At 59.8% G+C, this 24,638-nt stretch overlaps 12 protein-coding genes across 12 annotated transcripts; 9 read left to right on the top strand and 3 right to left on the bottom strand.

Annotated features, from left to right (window-relative positions):
* Nucleotides 1-680: 680 nt before the first annotated feature.
* On the top strand, nt 681-2,701 carry PLICBS_006239 (uncharacterized protein; the record flags this gene model as incomplete). Its single annotated transcript, XM_065600894.1, has 3 exons — nt 681-789; nt 1,201-1,306; nt 1,363-2,701. The coding sequence occupies 3 exons, from the start codon at nt 681-683 to the stop codon at nt 2,699-2,701; spliced, it is 1,554 nt and encodes a 517-aa protein (XP_065456966.1).
* Nucleotides 2,702-3,500: 799 nt separating this feature from the next.
* On the top strand, nt 3,501-4,772 carry PLICBS_006238 (uncharacterized protein; the record flags this gene model as incomplete). The annotated part of the gene is made up of 3 exons (XM_018320016.1): nt 3,501-3,703; nt 3,767-4,505; nt 4,560-4,772. 3 exons carry the CDS (start codon nt 3,501-3,503, stop codon nt 4,770-4,772), a joined length of 1,155 nt encoding a protein of 384 aa, XP_018182490.1.
* A 1,791-nt stretch (nt 4,773-6,563) lies between these two features.
* Nucleotides 6,564-7,184, top strand: PLICBS_006237 (uncharacterized protein; the record flags this gene model as incomplete). Its single annotated transcript, XM_018320015.1, has 3 exons — nt 6,564-6,633; nt 6,719-6,840; nt 6,954-7,184. The coding sequence occupies 3 exons, from the start codon at nt 6,564-6,566 to the stop codon at nt 7,182-7,184; spliced, it is 423 nt and encodes a 140-aa protein (XP_018182489.1).
* Nucleotides 7,185-7,492: 308 nt separating this feature from the next.
* On the bottom strand, nt 7,493-7,861 carry PLICBS_006236 (uncharacterized protein; the record flags this gene model as incomplete). The annotated part of the gene is made up of 1 exon (XM_065600893.1): nt 7,493-7,861. One exon carries the CDS (start codon nt 7,859-7,861, stop codon nt 7,493-7,495), a length of 369 nt encoding a protein of 122 aa, XP_065456965.1.
* Nucleotides 7,862-9,559: 1,698 nt separating this feature from the next.
* On the top strand, nt 9,560-12,210 carry PLICBS_006235 (uncharacterized protein; the record flags this gene model as incomplete). Its single annotated transcript, XM_065600892.1, has 8 exons — nt 9,560-9,640; nt 9,712-9,818; nt 9,875-10,140; nt 10,202-10,922; nt 10,976-11,125; nt 11,181-11,650; nt 11,699-11,908; nt 11,960-12,210. The coding sequence occupies 8 exons, from the start codon at nt 9,560-9,562 to the stop codon at nt 12,208-12,210; spliced, it is 2,256 nt and encodes a 751-aa protein (XP_065456964.1).
* Nucleotides 12,211-12,250: 40 nt separating this feature from the next.
* PLICBS_006234 (uncharacterized protein) lies at nt 12,251-13,765 on the bottom strand (the record flags this gene model as incomplete). Its single annotated transcript, XM_018320013.1, has 3 exons — nt 12,251-13,359; nt 13,430-13,630; nt 13,702-13,765. The coding sequence occupies 3 exons, from the start codon at nt 13,763-13,765 to the stop codon at nt 12,251-12,253; spliced, it is 1,374 nt and encodes a 457-aa protein (XP_018182487.1).
* An 822-nt stretch (nt 13,766-14,587) lies between these two features.
* PLICBS_006233 (uncharacterized protein) lies at nt 14,588-15,187 on the top strand (the record flags this gene model as incomplete). Its single annotated transcript, XM_065600891.1, has 3 exons — nt 14,588-14,738; nt 14,833-14,882; nt 15,017-15,187. 3 exons carry the CDS (start codon nt 14,588-14,590, stop codon nt 15,185-15,187), a joined length of 372 nt encoding a protein of 123 aa, XP_065456963.1.
* A 304-nt stretch (nt 15,188-15,491) lies between these two features.
* Nucleotides 15,492-16,760, bottom strand: PLICBS_006232 (uncharacterized protein; the record flags this gene model as incomplete). The annotated part of the gene is made up of 6 exons (XM_018320012.2): nt 15,492-15,702; nt 15,804-15,900; nt 16,000-16,256; nt 16,312-16,370; nt 16,435-16,673; nt 16,739-16,760. 6 exons carry the CDS (start codon nt 16,758-16,760, stop codon nt 15,492-15,494), a joined length of 885 nt encoding a protein of 294 aa, XP_018182486.2.
* Nucleotides 16,761-17,322: 562 nt separating this feature from the next.
* On the top strand, nt 17,323-18,692 carry PLICBS_006231 (uncharacterized protein; the record flags this gene model as incomplete). Its single annotated transcript, XM_018320011.2, has 2 exons — nt 17,323-17,530; nt 17,593-18,692. The coding sequence occupies 2 exons, from the start codon at nt 17,323-17,325 to the stop codon at nt 18,690-18,692; spliced, it is 1,308 nt and encodes a 435-aa protein (XP_018182485.2).
* Nucleotides 18,693-19,334: 642 nt separating this feature from the next.
* On the top strand, nt 19,335-21,161 carry PLICBS_006230 (uncharacterized protein; the record flags this gene model as incomplete). Its single annotated transcript, XM_018320009.2, has 6 exons — nt 19,335-19,373; nt 19,436-19,558; nt 19,613-20,107; nt 20,159-20,838; nt 20,898-20,969; nt 21,158-21,161. 6 exons carry the CDS (start codon nt 19,335-19,337, stop codon nt 21,159-21,161), a joined length of 1,413 nt encoding a protein of 470 aa, XP_018182483.2.
* A 168-nt stretch (nt 21,162-21,329) lies between these two features.
* PLICBS_006229 (uncharacterized protein) lies at nt 21,330-21,830 on the top strand (the record flags this gene model as incomplete). Its single annotated transcript, XM_018320008.1, has 1 exon — nt 21,330-21,830. One exon carries the CDS (start codon nt 21,330-21,332, stop codon nt 21,828-21,830), a length of 501 nt encoding a protein of 166 aa, XP_018182482.1.
* Nucleotides 21,831-22,446: 616 nt separating this feature from the next.
* On the top strand, nt 22,447-24,459 carry PLICBS_006228 (uncharacterized protein; the record flags this gene model as incomplete). The annotated part of the gene is made up of 3 exons (XM_018320007.2): nt 22,447-22,822; nt 22,873-23,641; nt 23,718-24,459. The coding sequence occupies 3 exons, from the start codon at nt 22,447-22,449 to the stop codon at nt 24,457-24,459; spliced, it is 1,887 nt and encodes a 628-aa protein (XP_018182481.2).
* Between the last annotated feature and the right edge of the window lie 179 nt (nt 24,460-24,638).

Raw genomic sequence — 24,638 nt, 5'->3', positions numbered from 1 at the left:
CTGCCGTCGCCTCGCCTCGCCTCGCCTCGCCTCGCCTCTCGAGTCGCACGACGCCCGCCAGCAGACAGCGGTGCCCCGGCCGCGGCCGCCTCGCACTTACACGCGCACAAGCTGCGGCTCCATGCACGAAAGGGCCTGACGGCGTCGAGCACAAGCCACTCTCCTCGTCTCTCCATCGGACCCACCAGTCATCTTGGGACCGGTCCGCCATGCACGGCTGATGGTTTCGCCTCTCCTCTGGCCTCCCTCTGTTGCGACATATTACTGCGGCCCAGGGCCCCGGCTTTTGTCTGCGTTGCGTCCCGTCTATTCCTCCGTCCTCCACGCGCGACGCCAAACCGGACGAGTCGAGACATCTACAGCGCCGTCTCTGCTCGCTCGTCCGGCCTGGCGCTCTCCCGCCCCCCTCCGATTGCCTCTCCTACCAGTCCTTTCCTGACGTCTGCCCACCGCCGCCGCCGCTGCCGCGCTCGTGCCGCAGGCGTCTTTAGGCCATTGCAGCCGCTCAGGCACGAAATCTCGGGGCTGGTCCCGCGACACCCGGTCGCGTCGCTGTCAGGCGCCCCATTGCGACACCGGGTTTTAGGCGACGGTTGCCCACTTGGAACGATCCCTTGATACTTGCCCGGCTGTCTTAAAGCAGCCTTCGGCAGTCGAGCGCGGGCGGGCCCGACTCCAATATGGCGCATGCAACTGCCGGCGCGGACGCCGACCTGCACAAACGGAAACGCGACTTTGACGACAGCGGCCTGCAGCACGGCCACTACCCGACTGGCCATCATCAACAAGGTATGGGTTGCCCAGTTCAAGCCCCGACGATTCGTGCGCAATTTGCCATCTTGGCGACCCCAGAGTCCCAGACCGGCACACACTGCGACCCCGTTCGCAGTCCCGGCTCGTTGGGGGAGGGGACCCGCGTCTCCTGCCCTACCAGGAGCAAACCGTGCCTGCATGGGCGTAAATTCTCCGATAGAGTTTGCGCCGCCCGTGACTGGCGGCGGCGCAACGGTGGCCTGCCACTCAACCCGTTCCCGCTTGACAGTTGACACCTTGATTATCTTGCCAATCGATCGTCCCACAACTCCTCTTTCGTCTGCGCCTTGGCCCGTCGAGCGTCGGGCGGCTGCATTGCATTGTCGATGCTGCGCGTCGCATCCCAGTACCCAGAATTATCGTTGGCTGACGCGTTGGAACGTACAGGCGCCGCCGGATACATCAACTACTTGCCCAAGCCCAACGCCGAGCGACTGCCGCTCGTGCAAGGCGATGCGGATACCTTTGGCGACATCATCGGCTTGATCGGGGAGTATGAAGGCATGTCTCGGAAATCCCAAGTTCATCGCGTGCGCAGTGCTGACCAAGTTTCAAAGGTGTTCTCGATCGACAGGAAAGCCTCGCCGCGAACCTGGGCGCCAAGCTGACTGGGCCTCGACTGCTCAAGGGAATTGAAAGATTCTTCGACGGGCCCATCAAGACCAACAATTCACAGCCATTCTCCAATCCCGTCAGCTGGCTCGACGTTGTCTCTTTTGCCAAGGCGAATCCAAATGACTTTGTCCTGACATCGATGCCCGACGGGTCGCGATGCTGCCAGTTCATGTGCAAGGGCGTGCGCACCGAGATCACCGAAGACGACTGGCGGCTGATATCTTCGGGCGCCCTCGACCGATTCCCGTTGGAGCACCCGTTCGAGGAGGACGAGACGGCGGAGCTGGCCACGCTAGACATCCTGGAGCAGCGGACGTCGATGTTGTACAAGAAAGCCGATGAAGTCGCCGCGCGGGCCCGGATACTGCACCACAAGCTAGGCCACCGGAAAAACGACCTTAGTCGGCGGAGGAAGACACACGATGTCGGAAGCACCAGATTCCATGCGGCCAACCATGCGCCGAGGTCTTCGGGGTTCAATCCCTCCTACGACCTGCATGCCGATCTCTTGCAGCAGTTTCTAACACCCGCTTCCTCCATGGTTCCGTCGAGGTCAACTTCGGGAGCCGGAGTCTCTGTCACCAGCCTCGGCCCCGTGTCGCCATCTATAAATCCCTCTCACCAACATCGATTGTCAGGGCAGTCTGGCCGCTCCTCCACTGGCAACCCTCCAGATGCTGCCGCCCAGGCCGCGGCGGACAGTCGGGGGGAGATGTACAGGTCGCTCATCACCCAGAGCACCGATAAACTCGGAAAGGGCGACGTCATCAACCCGCCATGCGACCGGTGCCGGCGCTTAAGGCTCCAGTGCATCAAGCACCTAACAGCCTGCCAGGGGTGCACCAAGAAACACGCCAAGTGCAGCTGGAAGACGGTAACGGACGAGGAGATTGCCCGTCTGAAATACGACATGGGCGTCGAAGTCGAGCAAGAATGCGAGCAAGAGGGCGGACTACCTGGTCTACGAGAGTCTCGCATAGCCAGAGCCGGGGACACAACACCGGCGACGCTAAATACCGAGGGCGTGTCACGACCCGCGAGCAGAGCAGATACGGAACTAGGCATTCCGCCCATGTACAGCCCGGATCCGATATCAATGAGCAGGCAAGAAGGCGGGCATCAAGACGCGCGACGGCCGCACTTGTCCCTTGGCCCGCTGGGAACTCCATCGCCGCGAGAGCATCCTCGCCTGAGTAACATTTCGTCGCTCATATGCGACCACGACTATGGGCGGCCACCACAACACGGACCTTCCAACCCGCCATCCCGTTGATGACCTCAAGTTGGTGGCAATAGGTCGTCAGGGGCGACATATTGACAGCCTGGTTCATCTGTCGACGCACAAATGTAGTTGCGGGGGGATAATTGCATGGACGATCTAAACCACCTGTCTTGAAGCAGCGGGCTGTTGCTGTATGGATGCATGTAGCCACGGCATCGGCGATTTAAGATGCGCGGGATCGCATGATTGAGGTGACTGGCACAGCCCCTCGGCTTGTAGACTACTGACGGACACATAATGATAATACTTATAAAATGCCTTGACGCTCATGTCGGATGTCGATATCAAGATCGCCTGGCTCGGGGCGGGAGTATCACCGCTGGAGGAGAGTGTCATGACACTCCTGTACCCGCTACTAAGACCGAGAGTACCTTATCGGTTGAGTGCCACTTGCAGCTACAAGAACGGTGGGTAGTGGGCACTTTTATTCGGCAAGTGGCGCCGCTGACAAAGCCTGCGGCTCTGTGTCGGACCCTGGCTGTGGCTGGATCCACGCTGCGCCGACGACTCAGATGGCTGCGCGATGTCGCGGCGAAAAAAAAGTCGGGGCCGCTTCGATTCATCATCGTTATCCCTTTAACACGCCCCAGTCGCTTCCTCCGCGTCTCCTTGCAACGTCGACCAAGGCCTATAGCGACGACGCACACGAGCGGCTGCCGAATCACTTTCGATGGCGGGCCGGTAACCGCCTACAATCTTGTTCCAACACAGCGTGCGGGCTACAACTCTGACAACACAATCCCGAGCCTCGCCGCCGCCCGGGTCTCTCCGACTGCCCGAAGCTGCGGCCATGGCGCAACCACAGCGGACGGCGACATCGATCATGACGAGTCGCGACGACACAAGGCCATTTCGGCATTCGCATGCGCCAGGGGAGCATGCTGCGCTCATCCAGTCTCGCGAGACGGGTGAGGTGCTCCCGGAGGACATCCCGCGGGGTCAGGTCAAGGCGCTTCCATTTGCCAAGTCCTGGGTGCACTTGTTTGCTGGAGCGTAGGTCTCGCCGCATCGCTTTTGGGAAGACTTCGGACTTTGCTGACGCGTGACATGTTACAGAGTTGGCGGCATGACTGCCGCAACGCTTACGGCGCCCCTCGACGTCCTCAAGACCAGACTGCAGTCCGACATCTACCAGGCCCAGCTGCGAGCCAAGGCGCAAACCATAGGCCCGCTGAACCCGGCGCGCGCCGCACTATACCACCTCACGGACACGCTGCAGATTCTGCGCGGCGTATACCAGACCGAGGGCGCCCGAGCGCTTTTCAAGGGTCTTGGACCGAACCTGATCGGCGTGGTGCCCGCGCGGAGTATCAACTTCTACGTCTACGGAAACGGCAAACGACTGCTGGCTGAGCACTGGAACCGCGGCGAGGAGGCGCCGTGGGTGCACATGGTGTCGGGCGTCGTCGCGGGCGTGGCGACGTCGACAGCGACAAACCCCATCTGGATGGTCAAGACGCGGTTGCAGCTCGACAAGAACGTGTCGGAGCGGAGCGGCGGGGCGATGCAGCGGCAATACCGCAACAGCTTCGACTGCGTGCGCCAGATTGTTCGCGGCGAGGGCCTGCGCGGTCTGTACAAGGGCATGAGCGCAAGCTACCTGGGCGTCGCCGAGTCGACGCTGCAGTGGATGCTGTACGAGCAGATGAAGGCGTCGCTGGCGCGCAGGGAGGCGCGTATCGTGGAAAGCGGCCGGGAGAAGACGCTGTCGGACCGTGTCATCGACTGGACGGGCAAGGTGGGCGCCGCGGGAGGTGCCAAGCTGATAGCCGCCGTCCTGGCTTATCCCCACGAGGTGAGTGTCCTTGCATTGTAACCCCTTGAGAGTATCGTATTGACTCGAAATCAGGTCGCGCGCACGCGTCTCCGACAAGTACCACTAGACGGCGGTCGCCCGAAATACACGGGCTTGGTGCAGTGCTTCAAGCTGGTGTGGAAGGAGGAGGGTCTGATGGGCTTGTACGGCGGCCTGACGCCGCATCTGATGCGGACGGTGCCCAGCGCGGCCATCATGTTTGGCATGTACGAGGGCATCTTGCGCCTGTTCAACACGCCGGCCTAGACGACGCCCACATTCTCTCGGACGAGGTGTTGGTTCGCCGTTCCGACTCGAGACCGACATTATACAGCAATCCTGAGAGGATGGCGGTGTGTACATGACTGCAAGGAAAAGGGAGACGCAGAAGAGGAAGGGACATCTCGCCACTCGGCTGGCACACGCTGTATACTTGGAATACCCGCCTTTGATGTACGATAACGCAATGCTCGGCCGCCGATCGAGTCGCGAGCCTTTAGACGAGGGCGCATTGAGGATGGCGTTTTGGGACGAGGCATTGGTCAAAACCTGGTTAATAGACTCTGGCATCTCATTTTCTACACGTTGCCGCCCCTTGGGCGCTCCTCATCTCCTTTTCGGCGCGGCAGAAGCAATTACTCTGCCCCAAGCGAGCTCGACGCGTTGGAAGTGAATGTCGATCAGCTGAAGCCAAGGCCGCCCGCGCGGTCGCTTATCAGCTCGTTGAGAGTATCGGCATCGACACTGACGCCGATGTGCCGGCCGATCGGTCATTTAAGCTACTAGCCGAGGCTCGGGGGATCGACTTCGTGGCTCGAAGAGGTGACGGGTCGCTCTTCTTGGGGAATTGGCAGCCCGAAGCGGGTGTTGAAAAACTCGATTTGGGGATAAGTACACGACGGCAGGCGCCTCGCCAGCAGCCGATGGCAGGTCAGGTGCAGACACTGCCGGAGTGGGCTCTGGTCCGATCACCGCCATTGGGCAATGGGGATGCTTCGGTTCTGTCTCTTTTGTTCCCTACCGACTCGGGACCCGGTTTTGATAGGGACCCTGCCGACGGCGCTGCTTCATTAAGGCCCGGTCTGTCACATGCAGTCGGACGTCAACGATCGCCCCCCGTCTAATATAGGAGCTGGTGTGCGCGCGCGCGCCGGAAATGACACTAAGAGCTTAAACGTAGAAGATAGATAAGAGTTGTAGGCCCGGCTGGGGAAGCGGTGGGGAGGGGGATCGATGCAAGGTACGCGGCGCGGGAACCGTATCGCTGGGAGGAGGAAGTGTCGGCAGATCTCACCCGCATCGAGGCTGGAGCCGGGCGGGCTAGACCTTCGCTGGGGTAGACGTGGACGAACGGCTTCATGGTAGCGAGCGGGTGGTGACCGTGCGTTTTGGGGGCAAGACGCTGTCATCTCATATCTTGAAAGGTCGTTATCGGGATTGACACCGGTAACTTAGTGTACGTGCTTTAGCGGGAGTTGGCAGATATTCGCGCTGGTGGGATGGTGGACTTGGTGAGAGTGTCGTTGCAGTGCCGGTGGGGCGGGCGGTCAAAGTCCTGTCAAGAGCCGCTCGGACAGAACAACGCTCCTGTCACCAGAGAAGACTAGACGGGGGATACATTGGCGAACGTCAGACTAGTGCTAGAGATCAAATAATGAACGGCATACACGGACGGCTGTCCTTATCGTCGGAGTATCAATGTCCGATGGCGACGCTGCGGCTTTCACCGTGCAATTTGATATGAATCAGACGCCAGTGATGATGGAGCCGGAGCCGGAGCCGAAGCCCATCGGTCGTTCGCATGTGCGCTACTTGGGTAGCAGCTGGGTAATGTTGATAACAGAGTAGCACTTATGTATGAAAGGGCAAAAAAGCAAGTACGTGGACGAGTGTTCGTAGTGTTGATTGACACGAGCGGCTGCGTACATAAGGGTCGTGATGTTCGCCAGGTATAGGCCAGCCGAGCCAGAAACCAAGCATCAATCACGTTCAAGTCCACCTTTTGCCTCATAACTCGAAATCCCAACTGCCGCAAGACTTAACAAAGTTCACTTCAAAATGCGCTTCAACGCTGTCGTCGTCTTGTTGGCTGGCCTGGCTGGCAGCGCCTTGGCTGCTCCTCCCGCTCGTACGTTTGCACAAATTCTCACAACCCTACTGCTCTCAACGCGCAACCGAGAGTATCCCACGTATTAACCGATGGACTGTCAAAGAATTCGAGCAGCGATCTCTCATCACAGACGTGGGCAAGTTGGTATCCGGCCTGGAAAACGGCCTCGGCGTGACGGCCCTCGAAGACGCGCTGGATGGCCTCCTCGGCGGCACCCTCACCAAGGTACGCAACTTCCCTTGCCTACCCTCAGCCACCCACGTCTCCTACTTCTCGCTCCGCGACACATGGAAAGTGGCTCGTGTCAAAGTTGAAGTGAAGCTAACGTACGCCGACAGCTCGAGGACGCGCTGGGCGTCACCTTTGCGGAGAAGCTGCTGGGCCTGTCCGAGAGCGGCGCCCCGCCCGGCACGCTGCAGGCCATTGGCGAGGCCGTCGCGATGCTCGAGTCCGGGCTGGGGATCGACGCGGTCAACGCGTTCCTGGACAATGCGACGGGAGGGGCGATTAGCTCGCTTGAGGGGGCGTTGGGGGTGACGGACATTGAGAAGGCGCTTGGCTTGGCGTAACTTCTGGAGACGATGAGGTGGAGCTGGACTACGTTATAACTTAATATGTTTGTGGTGATGGATGCCGTCGGGCAGACTGCAGCTTCTTTTGTAAATATTTAGTGGTCGTAAAAAGGTTTTGCCAATCTTGGCGCGTGAAGGACATTTGTGAGGACGCAGCATAGGAAAGAGGCAGCGTTCAGGCAGTTACTTAGGGCGATTTCGCTATTAGACCGAAGAAAGGAATATGAAAACGCCCAAGCACGTTTGTGACTGCCGGGTTACTGGCATACGCCCAGGTAATGTCTCCGCAACACAACTCCCATTCCCTAAACCTCCACGTCTCTCGGCGGCTCCCGCGGTCCTCGCACGTAAAAGTACCCGCAATCGAGATTGGCGAGATCATGCTGAGCCTGCCCCTGCCTACCAAAGTAAGGAGAAATGTCGGCCGGAGCGGGGATGCCCCTGATCCGCCGCGGCCACGACTCTACGAGCCCAGAGCTGAAAACACGCATGGTGAGGTTGAAGCCCTCCCAGCCGACCCCGACCACGCACCAGTATAGCATGCTTCGGCTGCAAAATGCCCTGATTGCGTTGACGCTCGTCCGTATAATCTCCTCTTGCTGCCTTGTGTCGATGTCTGGTCCGGCGTGGAGGATGTAGTCTGCCCGCTTGCCTGACCCGGCGACCGGATCCATACTGGGTGACGACGTGGTCTTAGTGGCGAAAGATGAGAGCACCCAGTTTATGGCAAGTTGCGCAAGCTAGATGTGGCGTTTGCTCCAGGCTCTGCTGTCGTATGGAGGTCTGTACCTGGTCTGGAGGATTGGCGTTGGAATGGCTTGCTGGCTCTTTGATCAGCTCGGAGGCTCGATGCCGAGAGTCGATGCCAAGACTGGGGAGAGATAAAACCTATGTCAATCATGGCCCAGGAGTCAAAGATAGGCAGCACTATTCTGGTTTCATCATCCCAGGCTACATATGTAATCCCTTTACGTCGCGTCCTCACCCATTCTCCAATGCTTCAACCCGCTTAGGGCGGCGATCCACACGTCCATTTCATCACAGTGCTGTTCAATGCAGCAGACATGTATGATCCTCGGCAAGCTGTGCCGGCCATATCTCTTGCACGTAAGTCGTCGGCCACGCCGGGCGACGATGACAGCGTGCGCGCCCCAATTCGAGACCTGAGTGGCTAGCCGAGCGCGTAACTCTCCCTTCCAGGTTCGTCATCAAGGCCAGGCGTCGTCTTTTCAGACAGCTGTTGGCCGGACGGGGCGGCTGTTGCGGAGCGGAGGCTGGCCCGGGCGGCGTGGGCGAGAGGTCGAAACTCGACAGAGGCGGCGTCGGGCCGAAGCTGAAACGGCGGCTGCCTTACACAGAAGCGCAGTTTGTCAGCTTCCAAGTCCCACGGAAATGATGACTGCGTTGTCGTTGGTTGTTGCGCTGTGATACGTTGCTTCAATCCCAACTCGTTAGCAACTCTGGGCCATCGTTGATGTAGTTGCATAAGTACGACGCGCGCCAAGTTGTGGTGGGCCCATTTGCCCTGCGCAATCGTCTGTTGCGACTATCCCGTGTTTTTCATTGTTTAAAGTCGCAGTTTTGTCCCCGTCAAGTCAGTCATGCCAGGAGGAGACAACGGGCCAAGAGCAGGGTCGGCATATCCCTGAGGGTTGCAGTGGGAAGCTCCTCGTCAGATCCCTGGCGCCCAGGCCAAACGCCGCGGCTGCATCCTTTGACGAAAAGGGCAACATTGGGTATATGACAGAAGGAACGAGCAGAGAAGAGGATTCTTTGTTTTTGCTCAAAGTCGTGGCAACCGAAACGTGAGAGTTTGCAAACACTGCAGCCGAGTGTTGTTCGGGCGACACTTGTTGGTCTTGCGACTGAGATAAATACATAGAGTCGGAAGGCACGGAACGGGCCGGCCTAACTTAGGACTCCTAAGTTAGGAGTTGTCAAGAAAGCGTACGTATGTCCTTGTTGTCGTTGTGCAATAATCTGAGACGTTGTCTCACTTTCGTGCAGTGGCTACGGATGCCTGACTCGTGTAGCATCCGGGCGTGCATGTCGGTCGCCTTGGGTGCGGAAAGAGTACAGCCACTGACTGCTTGCCCTGAAGCACATCATCGCCGAGGCGGCGGTCCAGAAGCCGAAAGCCTGGGCGCGACGGTGGGGCGCCCCCGGACCTCCAGGTTCCAGCTTCTTCAACGTGCCGCCGGCGGGATGGCTGCCCCGCCTTTTTCCTCTCCCACCCCAGTCATTTCCTGAACACTCAGCTCTTACAACGCGTCAACCTCGCCCTCCTCCATCCACCTTGCGGAGAGTCTTGTATCCATTCGCAACCTTCACTTCAGTCGCATGGCTGCCAAAAGGCTCAGAGCACCCGCCTCATGGAGCACACGAGCCGCCCGCTGACCAAGCGCCCGCGGGCGTCGCTGGCCTGCAATGCCTGTCGTCAGACCAAGTCCAAGGTGGGCGCGAGCCTCTCATCTCGTCCTCTCATCGCCGCTCATGGTTACTGACTACACATGCTCGCCCGCAGTGCGATGGCAACAGGCCGACGTGCGAGCGCTGCGCCAAGTGCAACGCCGAGTGCGTGTATACGCAGAGCGGCCGCGACAAGCGCATGGACCGGCAGGAGGAACGAAAGTGAGCGCGTGCCACTGCCACGGCTGATGACGACGACTAACCGCGAACCACTGCAGAGCCAATATGGCCCTGAGAAGCCGCGTCAAGGAGCTCGAAGCCCAGCTCGCCGCCGCCGGCCTTGGTCCGCAGAGCGCGGATGCGCCCAGCTCGGCCTACTCCCATATGCAGCCGCTCGACCGCGACAAGTCGCCTGGCCAGACGAGTCACGGCGGCTTCTCCGACGTCGGCAGCAAGGCCACGGCCCAGACGCCAGAGTCCACGGCCGATGCCATCGCCACCGGGCTCTTTGACCACCCGCCCGTTGTCGACATTGGCTATTTCGGTGAGCCTCGGGCGCCTGATTGGCATCCCTCTCCAAGTCCCCGAAACTCACAGCTTGTCAGGCTCGAGCTCCAATCACGCCTTCTTCTGGTCTCTCTCAGCCAGCATCGAAAATGTGAGCCATCGCAGCACCGTACGGTACCAGGAACCTTCCAGGCAGGGCCAAGCCACCGAGGCAGATGAGGCATCGCGCGCTCCTCCACTGCCCATGATGCCGCCGTCGGCCTACCGCAACTTGCAACCTGACGATGACTCCTTCCCCGGGCGCGCTTTGGCTGTCGAGTGGACGACGCGCTTCTTCGACACGGTGGGCGCCGTCTTGCCATACGTTAGCGAGTCGCAGGTGCTCAGAGAGATCGACGTCATTGACGCACGCGATCAGGGCTGGCAGATGTCGCAGAGGTCGGCGCAGGCTCTGCTGAGCATAATCTTTGCTCAGGCGCTGCAAACGCTCGATGATCGATCTCCGGAGCCGTACTACCGCAGGGCGCTTGGTTTGCTCGACGAAAAGACCTTGTACATCCCCACGGTTGACTCACGTAAGCCCCTGTTCTCTCTGCAACGCGAGTGTGGCTGCTCATGGAACACAGTACAAGCCTTGCTCCTGCTTGCGAGCTTTCAGCAAAACACGCAGAGGTCGATGGAAAGCTGGGTGCCGCATTACCTGGCCGTGCGAGTGGCCTACCAGCTCGGCATTCACGCCCCTGCGTCGTATGAATACTTGGCTGTTCAGGACAAGGAAATCCGGGCACGCCTGTGGTTCGCTGTTGTCAACCAGGACAGGTGCGTTGGCGGCGCTACCGTAACGGCGACACACGCTGATGTGCTTGATGTAGGATCATGACCGCTGGCCTCGCTCGTCCAGCCCTCATCCCACTGCAGAACGTCCGGATGGACCTGTTGGAGTTACTTGATCCGGCGCGTCCGAGCCGGACGACGGACGGGTCGTGCTCGCGGGAGAGCCTGATTTACTTTCGACATCTCACGTATGACAGACTATGTGCAATTGCGTGCGGTACGTGGCAATGCTGACTGGCACAGGGCGCTGCACGAAATCCTAGGAGTCACGGTCGACTCCTTGTACAGCTCCAACATCAGCTCCTCCCACCGATTGGCGCTTGGCGACCTGGTCGCTAGGACCATCGACCTCTCGTGGAAGCTAGAGCAGTGGCGCGAGGGCATCGCGCCGCCCGGCATCATCACATCCAACGCAGATTTTAGCGTCTTTTCAGCGGCAGCGATGGACCAGGAACGCTATACCATACTGCTGTCCATATTTCATTATCGCGCGATGATGCTCATTCACGGGTCGCTGCTCATGAGAGTACTGGAGCGGATTACAAGCACTGGTGAGACTGCGTCTTCTGGGGTCTTGCAGGACGCTGCCTTGTCTCTCCTCAAGAACTATCTGTGGGCGCTGCGAGAATGGCTCCAGCTCGTCACTAGTCTATTGCAACACAGGCGGGTGTTTCTCAACTGCAACGCCGTGTGGTGGACCTGCAACTACATGAGTGCGTCGAACTGGACCGGACGAGTGGGCGTTCGCTGATACCTCGCAGTGCTATCGACCAGCATCCATTCCTTTGCATTTTGGCTGCTCGCAGCCAACCTCAGATTCAGCATAGGAACGATAGGCATCGCGACCCCGGACGCCGAAGCCATGCTCAGAACCAGCCTCGATACGCTGCGAGCTCTGGGGGGCACCAGCATCATGAGTCGCAAGGCGCACCGCTGCCTCCACCGGTATCTTAACTTTCTCAAGAACATAGGTAAGGCGACCTTGATTCTAGCCTCTTGCCTAGGCTGACGGCAGTCCTTAGCATTCGGTGTCGACGACCAAATCCATGATCCGGCGCCCACGGCCGCGACCGTACCGGAGGGTATCGAATGGTCTCAGCCGACACCGGGCGGTGCCAATGGACTTCCGCAAGAGTTCCGCCCAGAGGTGATTTCCAGTTGCATCGACGAGATGTTTGGGGCCGTCGGCCAAGATGACTTTATGGGCACGGGATTTCTCACCATGGGCCAGCACGAAGGCATTAGCGACTTTGATGCGGCTGGCTTCATCTGAGGAGCCTGACTGTCGGCAACCTCATCCCATCACTTTCAGGCTACTCCTCAGAACCGACGGGTGCTTGATCGAGCTGGTTGAAAAGCATTTCAAACTTTTCGGCGGCCTCGAGCATGCAGTCGTGCGAATATATCATCTTTTGCACGTCCGGCGATGCCCACTTGTCTGGGACGCTGGAGCCCTCAGCCCGCGATGCAGCAAATTCGCGGTCGCGCTCTTCCTTGGCCTTTCCCTCGCCAAGGTGGAGGACGCGTCCCGAGTGCGCGGCTAGGTTGACGAGTGTCGTGGTTCGCTCTTTCCGGAGCAGCTCGTACACGCGGAGAGACTTGTTGATGGTATCGGCCGATGAGCTCGGCGCTCTACTCAGGACTTCCGCCAGCACGGCGCCGTCCTCGATTGCCATGGAGGCACCTTGGTTGAGGTGCGGCAGCGTCGGGTGGCACGCGTCACCCATGAGTGCCACAGAGCCGTGAACCCACGCTGGCAGTGGCTTATGCACCCGCAGCTTCCATTCGCAGACCTCGCCGTCGGGAACGAGGTCGAGCATGCGTCGAATCAACGGGCAAAAGTCGTCAAATGTCTTCAGCATCGCGTCTTTAGACCCCTTGGTCGTATAGGTCATGGACGGCGCAGATGCAAAGTTGATGTCGGGCTGGATCGAGGACATGTTGTAGATTGTCCGCGAAGCAATGGGGTAGCATATCCAGTGGCGCCTCTCTCCGATCCACCGGGTCACCTGGTTGCTATCGAGCAGAGCCATCATCTCGGGATCCGCGGCCATCTCCTCGCGGGGCAACATGACGCGATAGGCGGCTTGTCCGGTATCCTCGACGTCGACGGTCGCGCCGAGGCGCTTCATGAGGTGCGTCCGCGCCACAGACTTGACGCCGTCGGCAGCGAGAAGGACGTCGGCGGTCACCTGGCGTGAGCTGCCTTCTCGAGTCGTCACCGTGAAGACCGGTTGCGGCTCGAAAGCGTCGATGCTGGATAGCGTGTGGCCGAGGTGGAACGTGACGGCGGACTCGGCCTTGCACGCCTCATATAGCCCCCCGGCGAGGGAGGCACGGTGGCCGGTGCAATGAGGATGACCATACTTTTGTCGAATGTCAGGCATGTGGACATGAGTCAGCTCCTCGTTGGAGCAGCCGTCTGACATTCCGTCAACGTAAATCCAGATTCATCTTGAGCTGCAATAGCTGGGTTGCTGTTTTCTGCCTACCTCGAATGCTAGTCTCAACGATGTCGGTGGCCTCGGCTTCGATCCCCTGCCAGCAGCCCAGGCGGTCAAGCACGCGGACCAGATTCGGCGCGAGCTGGATCCCCGCGCCAACGAAGCCCAGCCCGGACGCATCCTCGTAGACGTGTACATCGCTGAAGCCCTTTTTGGCAAGGGCGAGCGCGCAACCCAGGCCACCCATGCCTAGACACAAGTATCGTCAGCCACATGCGCTTATGTGTTAACAACTCGAGTCGGGGGGGTTGGTGCCGTACCGGCGCCGATGATGGCGATGCGCAAGTCGCGCGCGACGGGACCGGTGCCGGGCTGGCCGTCCATGGCGTGTGGCGACATGTTTCGGGGTGGAGGCACGACGATGATGCCCTCAGAATTCCCAAAATAGGAAGATGGGGATCCCTGATATAAATTGGGATTTCTGCGGGAGCTATAGGCTAGCAGTGCATCTGTGAGTTGCCTCCAAGAGGAAGCACCTGCAGCTGAAATACGAACCAGAAAGCTTGTCCCGCGATCCGACCCTGCATCTGGTGGTGTGTTGCGCCAGACGCCCCCTCATCTATCTACCCGACCCGGGCCCACAGCCAACCAACCAGCGTCACATTTGAAACGATTACCCCGACCGATCCCATCTGGAAAAACAATATGCCACATGTTGCGGACACGCCTCGGAATTTGGCAGCCCGGGTGAGGAGAATGATCCATGGATGCCCCTCAAACGCGGGAAGCGGGAGCGGAGGGACCAGTGGGAGCCTGTGACGGGGAGGCCAATCGGCGGGGGGATGGCCGGCCCGGGGGCTGTATTCCGTGTAATGCCATTGGTCCGGGGGAGGGCCACCACCGCTGTCGCTGCCGCTGCCGCTGCCATTGCAGTGCAGGCGGGCGGTCCGTCCGCCTCCAGCCGAGCCCGACCGGGACGGGGGGGACACCCGTTGGATGCAGGTCCCGGCCGGCACGGGAACATCGGATTGTAGAGCCGGATGAGACGCAAACCTGCGCGTGGCAATGACGTGCAGCATAGAAATATCCGAGACGGGACGAAGCGGGCCTAACTTCGACACGACAGTCCGACCTGCGAGCCAGCGGCCAGACAGTACAGAACACTAGACCCCGCCAGACCCGTTGCTACTGCCCGCATCATCGATCATGCCTTCGACAGGCGCGCCCGCGCCTCCCAAGGGCCCGTATCGGCTCGTCACGGTGAACAACGCCCCCGAGCGGGCCAAGCTCCTGATCGGGCGCGTGGCGAGCGACCTGGCGGACCGGTACACGATTGACTACGTTGGCAACTGCACGAGTGAGCCTCCCTCCAACCGTGCCATCCAGTCCCCTCCTTACGCATGATGGCGTGGAACGAAGGAGCGCGCTGACGTGCATGGGGATAAATCTAGGCAAAGACGAAGTCGAGTCTGTCGTGACGGCCCTCAAGCCCGATCTCCTGGTACGTTACACGCTCACCGACGCGCCGCCCTCGCCCTGTCGGGGGAATCAGAATCGTGACTCGTGACTACCTACATGGCAGCAAATCACACTGCACTGGGAAGGCTGACAAAGGGCCACGTGTGGTGAAAACAGTTTTGCGCATCCATGTGGACGCCCGAGGAGAGCGCCGAGATGCAGGCCACGGCGCGGCGCATCGTGCCGCACGTCAAGACGCATGCGATTCCGTATGGGCTGCAGGTGAGGGAGGGGCCGGACGCGGTGGTGGCGCATTTGAAGGCGGAGATTCCGAAGCTGTTGGGGTGATATTACGATCCGTCTTACCGTTGGTGTATATCCTGAGACTTGAGCAAGTGCATAGTGTGCCATCTGGGAGGTTCATGGTAGAATGGTAGCGTGGTTGTCCTCGTACCGACAGATTGAAGAAGACTACTGACGATATGGCTCGATTTGTTATAATGCATTGGAGGGGAGCATTATCTGTGCGGCGCTGCTCTATTGTCGGTCGAGATGTTCAGACACGGGGTATCACGGTGCAGACAGTCCACTCCGCTCCAGTATTTCATTCTACGAGACCGGCATTTACCACCAACCCCAGTCTTGATCCAGCTCAGCTCTCCTCGTTCTCAAACAAATTGACCAAGGTACCTATATGCGGCAGTATCTCTACCGCAAACTCGTCCCCCCGCCGCAGCGTCACCTTGGGCTCCCTCCCGACGCCCACACCCGCCGGCGTGCCCGTGATGATGACCGTCCCGGCGGGCAGCGTGGTGCCCTGCGACAGAAAACTGACCAGCTTGGGGATGCTGAAGATGAGGTCGCTGCGATTGTTTGCCGTGTTAGCGCCTGCCCCTTGCACCTCGGATCTCTACCTATATCGACGCGGGATGGATTCGTTGTGTATGGGATGGGACAGACTCACTCTGCGCCGCAGTCTTGCAGGACCTCGCCGTTCTTGAGCCCCCGCACACGAAATGCCGAGGGGTCGGGTACCAGCGCGGCAGACACCAGCGTCGGTCCTGCCAGCTCCCGCATTAGCATCCACCAAGAGATCAAGTAACACGAAACGCAAGAATAGACGACATCATTCGGGGGCCGGCAAGAGGGTGAACACGTACCCAGCGGACACGACCCATCAAAGCCCTTGGAGAAGCACCACTGGCTCTGCTCAAACTGGCTCGTGCGGCTCGACACGTCGTTGCACGCCGTGTAGCCGAGCACGTAGTCCATGGCCCGCTCCTCGGGCACGTTCTTGGCCGTCTTGCCTATGACGACGGCGAGCTCGGCCTCGTAGTCGCCGCAGTCATCCTTTTGTGTGAGGTGCGGCAGCGGCGTGGCGGCCGGCCATGGGTCGCCGACGCATGTGCTGGGTTTGCTTTGATGTGTTATCCCCCTGGTATACGTGGGGGAATGCGAAATGAAATACTTACAGGAAGACGGTGGGGACGGTTGGCAGCGCGAGGCCGACTTCTTGGGCGTGCTGTTTGTACTATACGGACACGTCGATTAGTATGATGAGAGACGAGGGCTACCTCTCAGGTCGAAAGCCGTACGTTGAGTCCGATGCAGCGGATCGTGCCAACTTCCTCTGCGGCCAGGGGCGAGAGCACGCGCAGAATCGTCTCCGTGTTCCCAGTGCGATGTCCCGGAGAGAGCACGGACTGGCCAGAAAAGGTGGCGGCTTCGACAGTGAGACCCTGCCGGAGTGCCAGACCAACATCAATTTCAGGGTCCGTGGGTTCGCCGATGTGGACGGACGATGGGTTCGATTTCGGAACGAAGCGCACGAGGCCTGTTTAGGGAAATGTTAGGAGCCATAATCCTAAATTGCAATTTCCGAAGTGTAGACCAGCATACGCGAAAAAGAAGCTGACGCCATATTGTCTGTTGCCCCCACGATGAATGTCCTGGTGAATGCCGCGGTGTAGGGTATGTTGGCTCAGGCGTCCACAGTGAAGTTCACCATTCACTCCGAGTGGCTGACTCTGCTTGGACCTGCGTTCCGAAACAGGGCGCACCGGCCGTCTTTGTCACCTCGCCCGCAGCTCAACAACGAAATAGACAATCAAGTCGCCGCCGACCTTCGGATGCGGATCCATGCCATCGCGTCCCGGCCTCGGCGCGCCCAGTCCGGTGTCTTGGTCCGGGGATGCAGCAGCAGGCCCGTCCAATGGGGATGCAGATTGCCGCGGCCCAGCCCCCCCGGCCCGGCGGCGGGCGGGGCATCGGCACGGCGGGCGGAGATCCGGGAGGGCATTTCGACTGGCGACCGGTATCCTGTGCCTGCACCGGCTGCGGATGAATGAAAAGTGCGCGCACAGAGCTCAAAGTGTTGAAGATTTATGTGACTGACGCGGCCGCACCAGGTCTCGAGCAGCGCCTGTCGTTCAAGCTGTGCTCATCCCCCAAGGCTTCCACGCAAATCGACGACGTCACTGATGATGGCGGATTCAGAGAACCACGGCCAGAGCGCCTTTAGGGAGCATCTCCCGGATCTCTCGACGCCGCGGTTCGTGGCTATGCAGAATCAGGACCCGTACCAGTACGCCCAGGTGTTCAAGGATCAGCAGTCTCCGCCGTGGCTGCACGCCCTGTACACCCACTGGCAGAGCCTCCACGCCGAGCCCTTCAAGGGCATCACCTCCGACGGTAGGCCAACATGACTATACGCCACGCACCGAAAAGGGCATTGGACTGACCTTGAGGTGTAGGCGTCGTCAGGCCGGGGCTGTTTGAGCTCGAGGACCAGGGCATTCCCATGGAGGACATCGTCGACGCCACCAAGCGTGCCCTCGCTCAGATGGACGTGATGCAGCGCCGGCGAGTACACTATCACATCGACTCGTCCGAGTGGCGGTCATGGTCGAATCCCGAGTTCCTGCTGTACGACAAGGGTATCCGGCTTGATGAGGTGTCCGGCAGTCTGCGCGATGCTGTCATGGAGGTGCTCCGCGCGTGCATGTCGCCCGAGGGCTACGACAAGGCCGTGGCGGCCATGCGCATCAACGGCTTCCTCGGCGAGCTGGTCCAAGCCCCGGCCATCATGAACGAATACTCGTACAACTTTGTCCTCTTCGGCGACGAGCCCTCGACGACGAGGCCATGGGGCTTTTCCTTCTACGGACACCACCTCTGCCTCAGCGCCTTCTTCTATAAGTCGCAAATGGTGCTCTCCCCGTGCTTCACCGGCGCAGAGCCCAATGTCATCGACGCAGGACCCTACCAGGGCACGCGGATCCTGCATGAGGAGGAGGCTCTGGGTCTGCGCCTGATGCGCGGCCTCACGCCGGAGATGCAGCGTCGCGCGCAGACCTACGCACAGATGAAGGACCCGGCGATGCCGCGCGGCCGCTGGAACCATGATGACCAGCGCCACCTGTGCGGTGCGTTCCGCGACAACCGCGTGGTGCCGTACGAAGGAGTATGCCTGGCAGAGCTGGATCCATCGCTGCAGGACCTTGCCAGCGACATCCTCGCCCAGTACCTGCTGTACCTGCCGGCTCGTGCGCAGGCGATGCGACTAACGCAGGCTCGCGCCTGGTTCCACGAGACGTACTTTTCCTGGATCGGGGGCTTTGACGAAAGTGGCACCAATGGTGGTGGTCCCCCGTTTTACTATCGCATCCAGAGCCCCGTCATTGTCGTCGAGTTTGACCATCACTCGGGCGTCTTCCTGACAAACGCAGAGCCGGCGCGATTCCACATCCACACGATCCTTCGGGCGCCCAACGCGGGAGATTATGGCATGGCGCTGCGACCCTTGATCCCCGGCGCAAAGCAAGACTTTGTGTGGGAGGGCGAAGCGAGCTGAGGGAAGCATCGAGGCTTCGCTGCCGTGACTCGTAGTCTCAAGTCTCGACCATATTCTGCTTGGCTCAAGCGCACCATAGTTGCTGCCACGCGAGACGTGCAGACTCAAGCCACCGGTCCTAGCTGGGAAACACCACCACGCCTTACGGCATGATGCCTAATCTGGATCGACGACGCCCAGAGACGTGAACCATGGTCCGTGGTGCGGCCCCGCTCGGCAGTTGGGCGCCGGTCCACCAGCCTCCGATTGGGGCTCGGCGGAAACCCCCGTCGGACGTGGAGTGCGACCCCGGATGGCGTTTTGGACGCTGCTGTGCGGCTGCACCATCCCCAGGTCCGCTCGCATCCCACGTCGGGGTTGCCCACCACCCCCGTGGGACGGACGAATCATGCGCACTCATTCGTAAGGAATTACCGATGCTCCTTCTAACATATTATTGAGCAATCTCTTGGGCCTTGGAGTTGCTGGTTCAGAGTGGGCGCAAGCGTGTGAAACCAGTCCTAGTATGGGTATGGTTGCAGCATGGCAAGGATCACGTCCCCATGGGGTAGATATCGAAGCCATCATTAATAGGATGCCGCCCCCAGGCCTCGTTGCAAGAGCGGTTGATCCCCTTCAATGATGAATGCACCGCCGCCCACAATGTCCAAAGAGGAGGCTGGCCACGTCGATGACAGTCATGTGCGTCTCCCACCGTTAACTCACGCTTCACGCGCCCGGCCTGACCATTAGATTTCCTGCAGGATGAGGGAGTTGGACTCACCGATTCCCATCGCGAATACTTGCTACGCCGCCACGGAACCGTAGAGCTGGACCCGGTCCCGTCCCCTAGCGACGACGACCCGCTGAACTGGTCACGACCCAAGGTGAGTTGCCGTCCAAAGGCAGTGGCCCGTGGCGAAGCGCCTGACAGCTCGCAGAAAGACCTGAACCTCTTCTTCGTCGCTTTCCACTCTTTCATCGGCCTCTTCACCGCATCGGCCATCCAGTGTACCTTTGTCTCCATCGCCGAGGACCTTCAGGTATCTGTGCAAGATGCAAGCTACCTCGTCTCTGTCTTTATCGCCATCCTCGGCGTCGCGCCGCTGATATGGCAGCCGTTGTCCCGCGTTTACGGCCGACGGCCTGTATTCATCGCCTCTCTGCTCTTCAGCCTGGTCGGGAACGTTGCCTGTGCTGTCGTGCACAACTACTCGGCGATGGCTTTCTTTCGGGCTTTCACAGCATTCTTCATTAGCCCGCCGCTCGCCCTAGGCAGCGGTGTCGTGGGCGAGACCTTCTTTAAGAAGGAGAGAGGGCGGTACATGGGCGTGTGGGCCATGATGATGACCCTCGGCGTGCCGGTCGGGCCGCTGGTGTTTGGTTTCGTCGCCGTGAGGGTCGGGTACCGATGGATATACTGGACTCTCGCCATCGTAAGCCTCCTCGGACGGCTCATTTGTGCCGAAGCTGACAACGGGTAATAGACCAACGGCGCGCAACTGCTGGCGTACGCGCTCCTAGGCTCTGAGACGCGATACGTCCACGATCCCGCCCTTGAGGCCAGGCCCAGGCCTTCGGCGGCACAGCGCCTTCTTAAGTTCCGGCGCGTCGACCCGACTCGCCTTACCTGGTACGACTTCCTGCATCCGCTGACGCTTGTCACCAATCCAAATGTGGCCATAGCGGCCGTGGCGTACGCAATGATCTTTCTCTGGGGTTGTGTCATGACCACACTCATGGTGCCACAAATCTATCCGCAAATATGGGGCTTTGATGCAGAGAAGGTGGGATTGCAGTACATCGCATTCATCGTGGGAACCGTCATCGGGGAGCTTGGAGGCGGATTCGCTTCGGACCATTGGATGAGGCTGGCATCGAGACGGGAGGGCGCGGCACCGAAACCAGAGTTTCGCCTGTGGCTGAGTTACTTTGGGTATTTGCTCACCATCTGCGGGGTCGTCGTGTTTCTCGTGCAGCTGGGAGCGGCGTCGGATACGTGGGACGTGACGCCGGACGTGGGCATGGCCATTGGCGGCGCCGGTAATCAGGTCGTGACGACGGTCATGATAACGTACGCCGTCGATTGTTTGCCTCACGACGGAGCCGCGGTCGGCACGTTTGTAATCTTTGTGCGCCACATTTGGGGATTCATTGGGCCGTTCTGGTGAGTTCCCGGAGTTAAACTGCCCGCGCATAAGCTGAGGTGATGCTGACGGCATTTAGGTTTCCCCAAATGATCAACGCGCTTGGGTTTGCGAGGAGCACGGCCGTTCCCATTGCCATGATAGTCGGTGTGTCAGTGATTCCAACAGTGCTGCTGCAAGGGCTGGGTGCGAGATGGCGACGGAAGGCGGCATAGTGTGGGTGTTGGAGGGTCGTCCAACAGATCTGTTGGACCCTGGTCGCGTGGTGGCGCTCGTCAAGATCGCGCCCTTGGATCGACAACGCTGCAGGAACAGGGCCCGTTTTGACAAATCTGCCAGATAGCACGCCTTTGGCCGACATTCGAGACATGGCTTCAACGAAGCTGAAGGTAGCAATGAATTCCATTTTAAGAGCCGTGGCGCTCGATTCGTGCTCTGCTGGCAGGTTGACAAAGGTCGTGGGTGTCCAGCATCCAGTTAGCTCCACCACCAACGCACAAAACTGCCCACCATGCTGGCCAAGCCGAACGTCCTCGTGTTGAGACAGCACCGCCCTGGAGACATCGGGCACATCATCAGCCGGCACGCCATCGTCTACTTCGACGACTATGGCTGGGACGAGCGCTTCGAGGCCATGGTCGCACGCATCATGGCAGATTTTGTCGACCAGTATAACCCACAGATCGAGCGCAGCTGGATTGCAGAGCGAGACGGCGTGTTTCTCGGCTGCGTCTTCCTCGTGAACGACAAGGACATGCCCGAGACGGCGAGGATCCGAGCACTGTTGGTCGAGCACGGCGCGCGGGGGATGGGTCTGGGCGGGCGATTGGTGCAGAACTGCATCGACTTTGCCAGGGAAGTCGGGTACAAGGACCTGGTCCTCTACACAAACAGCCTCTTGACGCCGGCGAGGAAGATATACAGGGCGTTCGGGTTCCAACTGGTGAGGGAGGAGGAGTCGCTGAGTTTTGCGCCCGGTACCAAGGCGGAGACGTGGAAAATGGCTCTGTGATTGACGCGACAGAAACGGCAGGACCGCGATCGCGGATGAAGCCAAGGTGGCATGAAGCACGGTACGGAGCGCGACACGGAGTACTGTAGAGGTTGACGGGTAATAGATTTTGAATTGATCTCTGGCAGTTGGTTGCAGATTCGGAGAACAAGTTGGCTCAATCTGGTTCGTGCTCCAACGGCCCGAGTCGGCGCGCATGTGCCGGGCGGCCAAGGTCGCACTTGCCACAGACAATGCGCACGGGGGCGGCAGCTGGTATGCTGATTGGGCGCGTGCTGTTGCACGAGGAAGTCGCGTGTGGGGGCTTCGGGGGCGCGCTTCCCACTTTGCCAGCAGTGTATTACTACAGTACGAAGTATTATGTAGTATGTACACACTAGCCTGCAGGACCGTCCCACGCCGCCACATGCCCAGTGCTGCTATGCTGCACGCTGTTACCAACACCCGCCTGTGGAGTGGACAGGATGCCAGCAGACAAGGCAGGCCCTTTCATCCTTCCACCTCTTCACCTCAATTCATCCCATGATCCCGTTGCAGCGCGCAGTCGGAAGTTGCGATGGGCTCTGGCTGCTAAGGAAGGCGCCCGCCGGCGACGCTTTGACCCAGCCCGTCCAAGATGAGGGACCGTGACTCCGAGGAGGACCGCGGCCTGCTGCAGGAGGACGAGACCGAGACCAAGTCACCTCCCACACACACGCACCGGAGCAACTCGGCGGCCACCTTCAGAACCTGGCTCGCGGGCTCCTCGAGATGGACCATCATAGGTATTGTCGTGCTGGTATCGGTGTTTGCACTGCCTTTGCTCGGCTTTCTTGGTCGCGGCGCATCACCGTCGGTCGCCTCTCACCATTCGGAAAGCGACCAGCTTGCTATCCGCCTTCACCCAGACAAGCACGCGGCGCGAGCACCGACAACGCTGACGCTTGACTGGAACATCACCCGCGGAGTGCGCGCGCCCGACGGAGTGGAAAAGCCAGTCTATCTTGTCAACGGTAGCATTCACCCCTACATGAGCTGCGCGCTTTTCACTAACAGACTCCAGGTGCTTTCCCGGGACCAACCATCGAAGCCCGGCCTGGCGACAGACTTGTCGTCAACGTCTTCAATGGCCTCGATTCAGAAGGCGTGTCAATCCACTGGCATGGCCTCCGCATGAAGGGCTTCAACCGCATGGACGGGGCTGTTGGCTTCACGCAGTGCCCCATTCCGCCCGGTGGCGACTTCGTCTATGACTTCACCATTGGGGACGACGAGCATGGCACTTTTTGGTGGCACAGTCACAGCCAAGTCCAGCGCGGTGATGGACTCTACGGAGGGCTCGTCGTGCACGACCCTACTGCCCCCCTTACGCAGCATGGAGACGACGTCCTGGTCCTCATTGGCGACTGGTATCACCGCGCACAAGCAGAAGTGCTCGCCTGGTTCGCCGACTTTTCTAGCCTCGGAAACGAGCCCGTCCCAGACTCGCTGCTTGTCAACGGCAACGGGCGGTACAATTGTTCCATGGCGGTTCCCGCTCGGCCACTGAACTGCACCCAAAAGCGCCAGACCGATGTCAAGCCGCTACTCGCGCGGCGGTCCGACTCTCCAGCGCGGCTACGCTTGATCAATACGGGCTCGCTCGCGGGCTTCTCTATCAAGATAGACGGAGCGACACTGGAGCCTGTTGCCGTGGACGGCGCGGGCTCCGTGAGCAGAGATGCGGGCCAATCAGTCGGCATCCTATACCCCGGGGAGAGAGCCGACGTCTTGCTCAAGTGGGCCAAAGGAGATAGCGGACTACCCCGCATGAACATTTATCTCGACGAGGAGTAAGTCTCTTGGCGTGTCGCGAGATGCTACATAGCACAACCTATGACACACGGGTCCTGACCTATGTCCCTCTAGGAACTTTGGCGGCTTTCCTAACGAGGCGCTGAATCCGAATCAGACGTTTCATGCTCTGCCCGCAGGCATTGTAACTATGCGGGAAGAGACAACCACGCTGCAACTCGGCAAAGATCATCGCGACCTGGCAACCCTGACGTCCGCGTCTACTCGCACGACGGCCCTGCCAGCCAAAGCTCAGGAGACCATTCTGTTGTACATGAAGACTCAGAAGCTATCGCGCTTCAACAACAAGCCCCTCGGTTTCGTGAACCATACGACGTGGCAGACACAGACACCGGCCCTCCTGTCACTCAACCGCACTGCCTGGGACGAGCACCAGCTGCTTCCATTTATCGCAACTAAACCCAACCAGCCCGTCACCGTTGATCTTGTCATCAACAATCTCGACGACGGCGCACATCCGATCCATCTCCACGGAAACTCCTTTCACGTCCTGTCTTCCTTTAGGGCCGATGGACGCGACGGATGGGGCAGCTACAATCCGTACGAGTCTGAGGCACCACCCGCTGGACTGAACCTGGAGAGCCCCGTGATCAAGGACACAATTAGCGTGCCGCGGAGAGGACATGTTGTAGTGCGCTTGACGGCGGACAACCCCGGGTTGTGGATGTTACATTGCCACATGCTGGTCCACATGGGCACCGGCATGGTAGCCGGGCTGCATGTCGGAGGAGAGGATGACCTCGATCACATCCGGGGCATAGACCCTTCCGCAGCGGAGTTGTGTATGAGCACATAGGTTCATTGTAATAGGCCCGGGGATAGACCACTACACGCATGAAAGCAGGGGCGCTTGTATGTCACCGCTAAAATCCGCTACAGTGTCTGCGCAGGCTACTGCGCCTTGGCCATGACCGTTGACGGGCCGAGGCGGCATATCGCCGGCGCATCGTATTCACCACACGTACCATCAGATAT

Source organism: Purpureocillium lilacinum (genome assembly GCF_023168085.1).
Source record: "Purpureocillium lilacinum CBS 284.36 DNA, scaffold_4, whole genome shotgun sequence".
Taxonomy (NCBI): Eukaryota; Fungi; Ascomycota; class Sordariomycetes; order Hypocreales; family Ophiocordycipitaceae; genus Purpureocillium; species Purpureocillium lilacinum.
The sequence above is the reverse complement of the archived record's forward strand: the minus strand, read 5'-3'. Positions and strand labels throughout refer to the sequence as shown.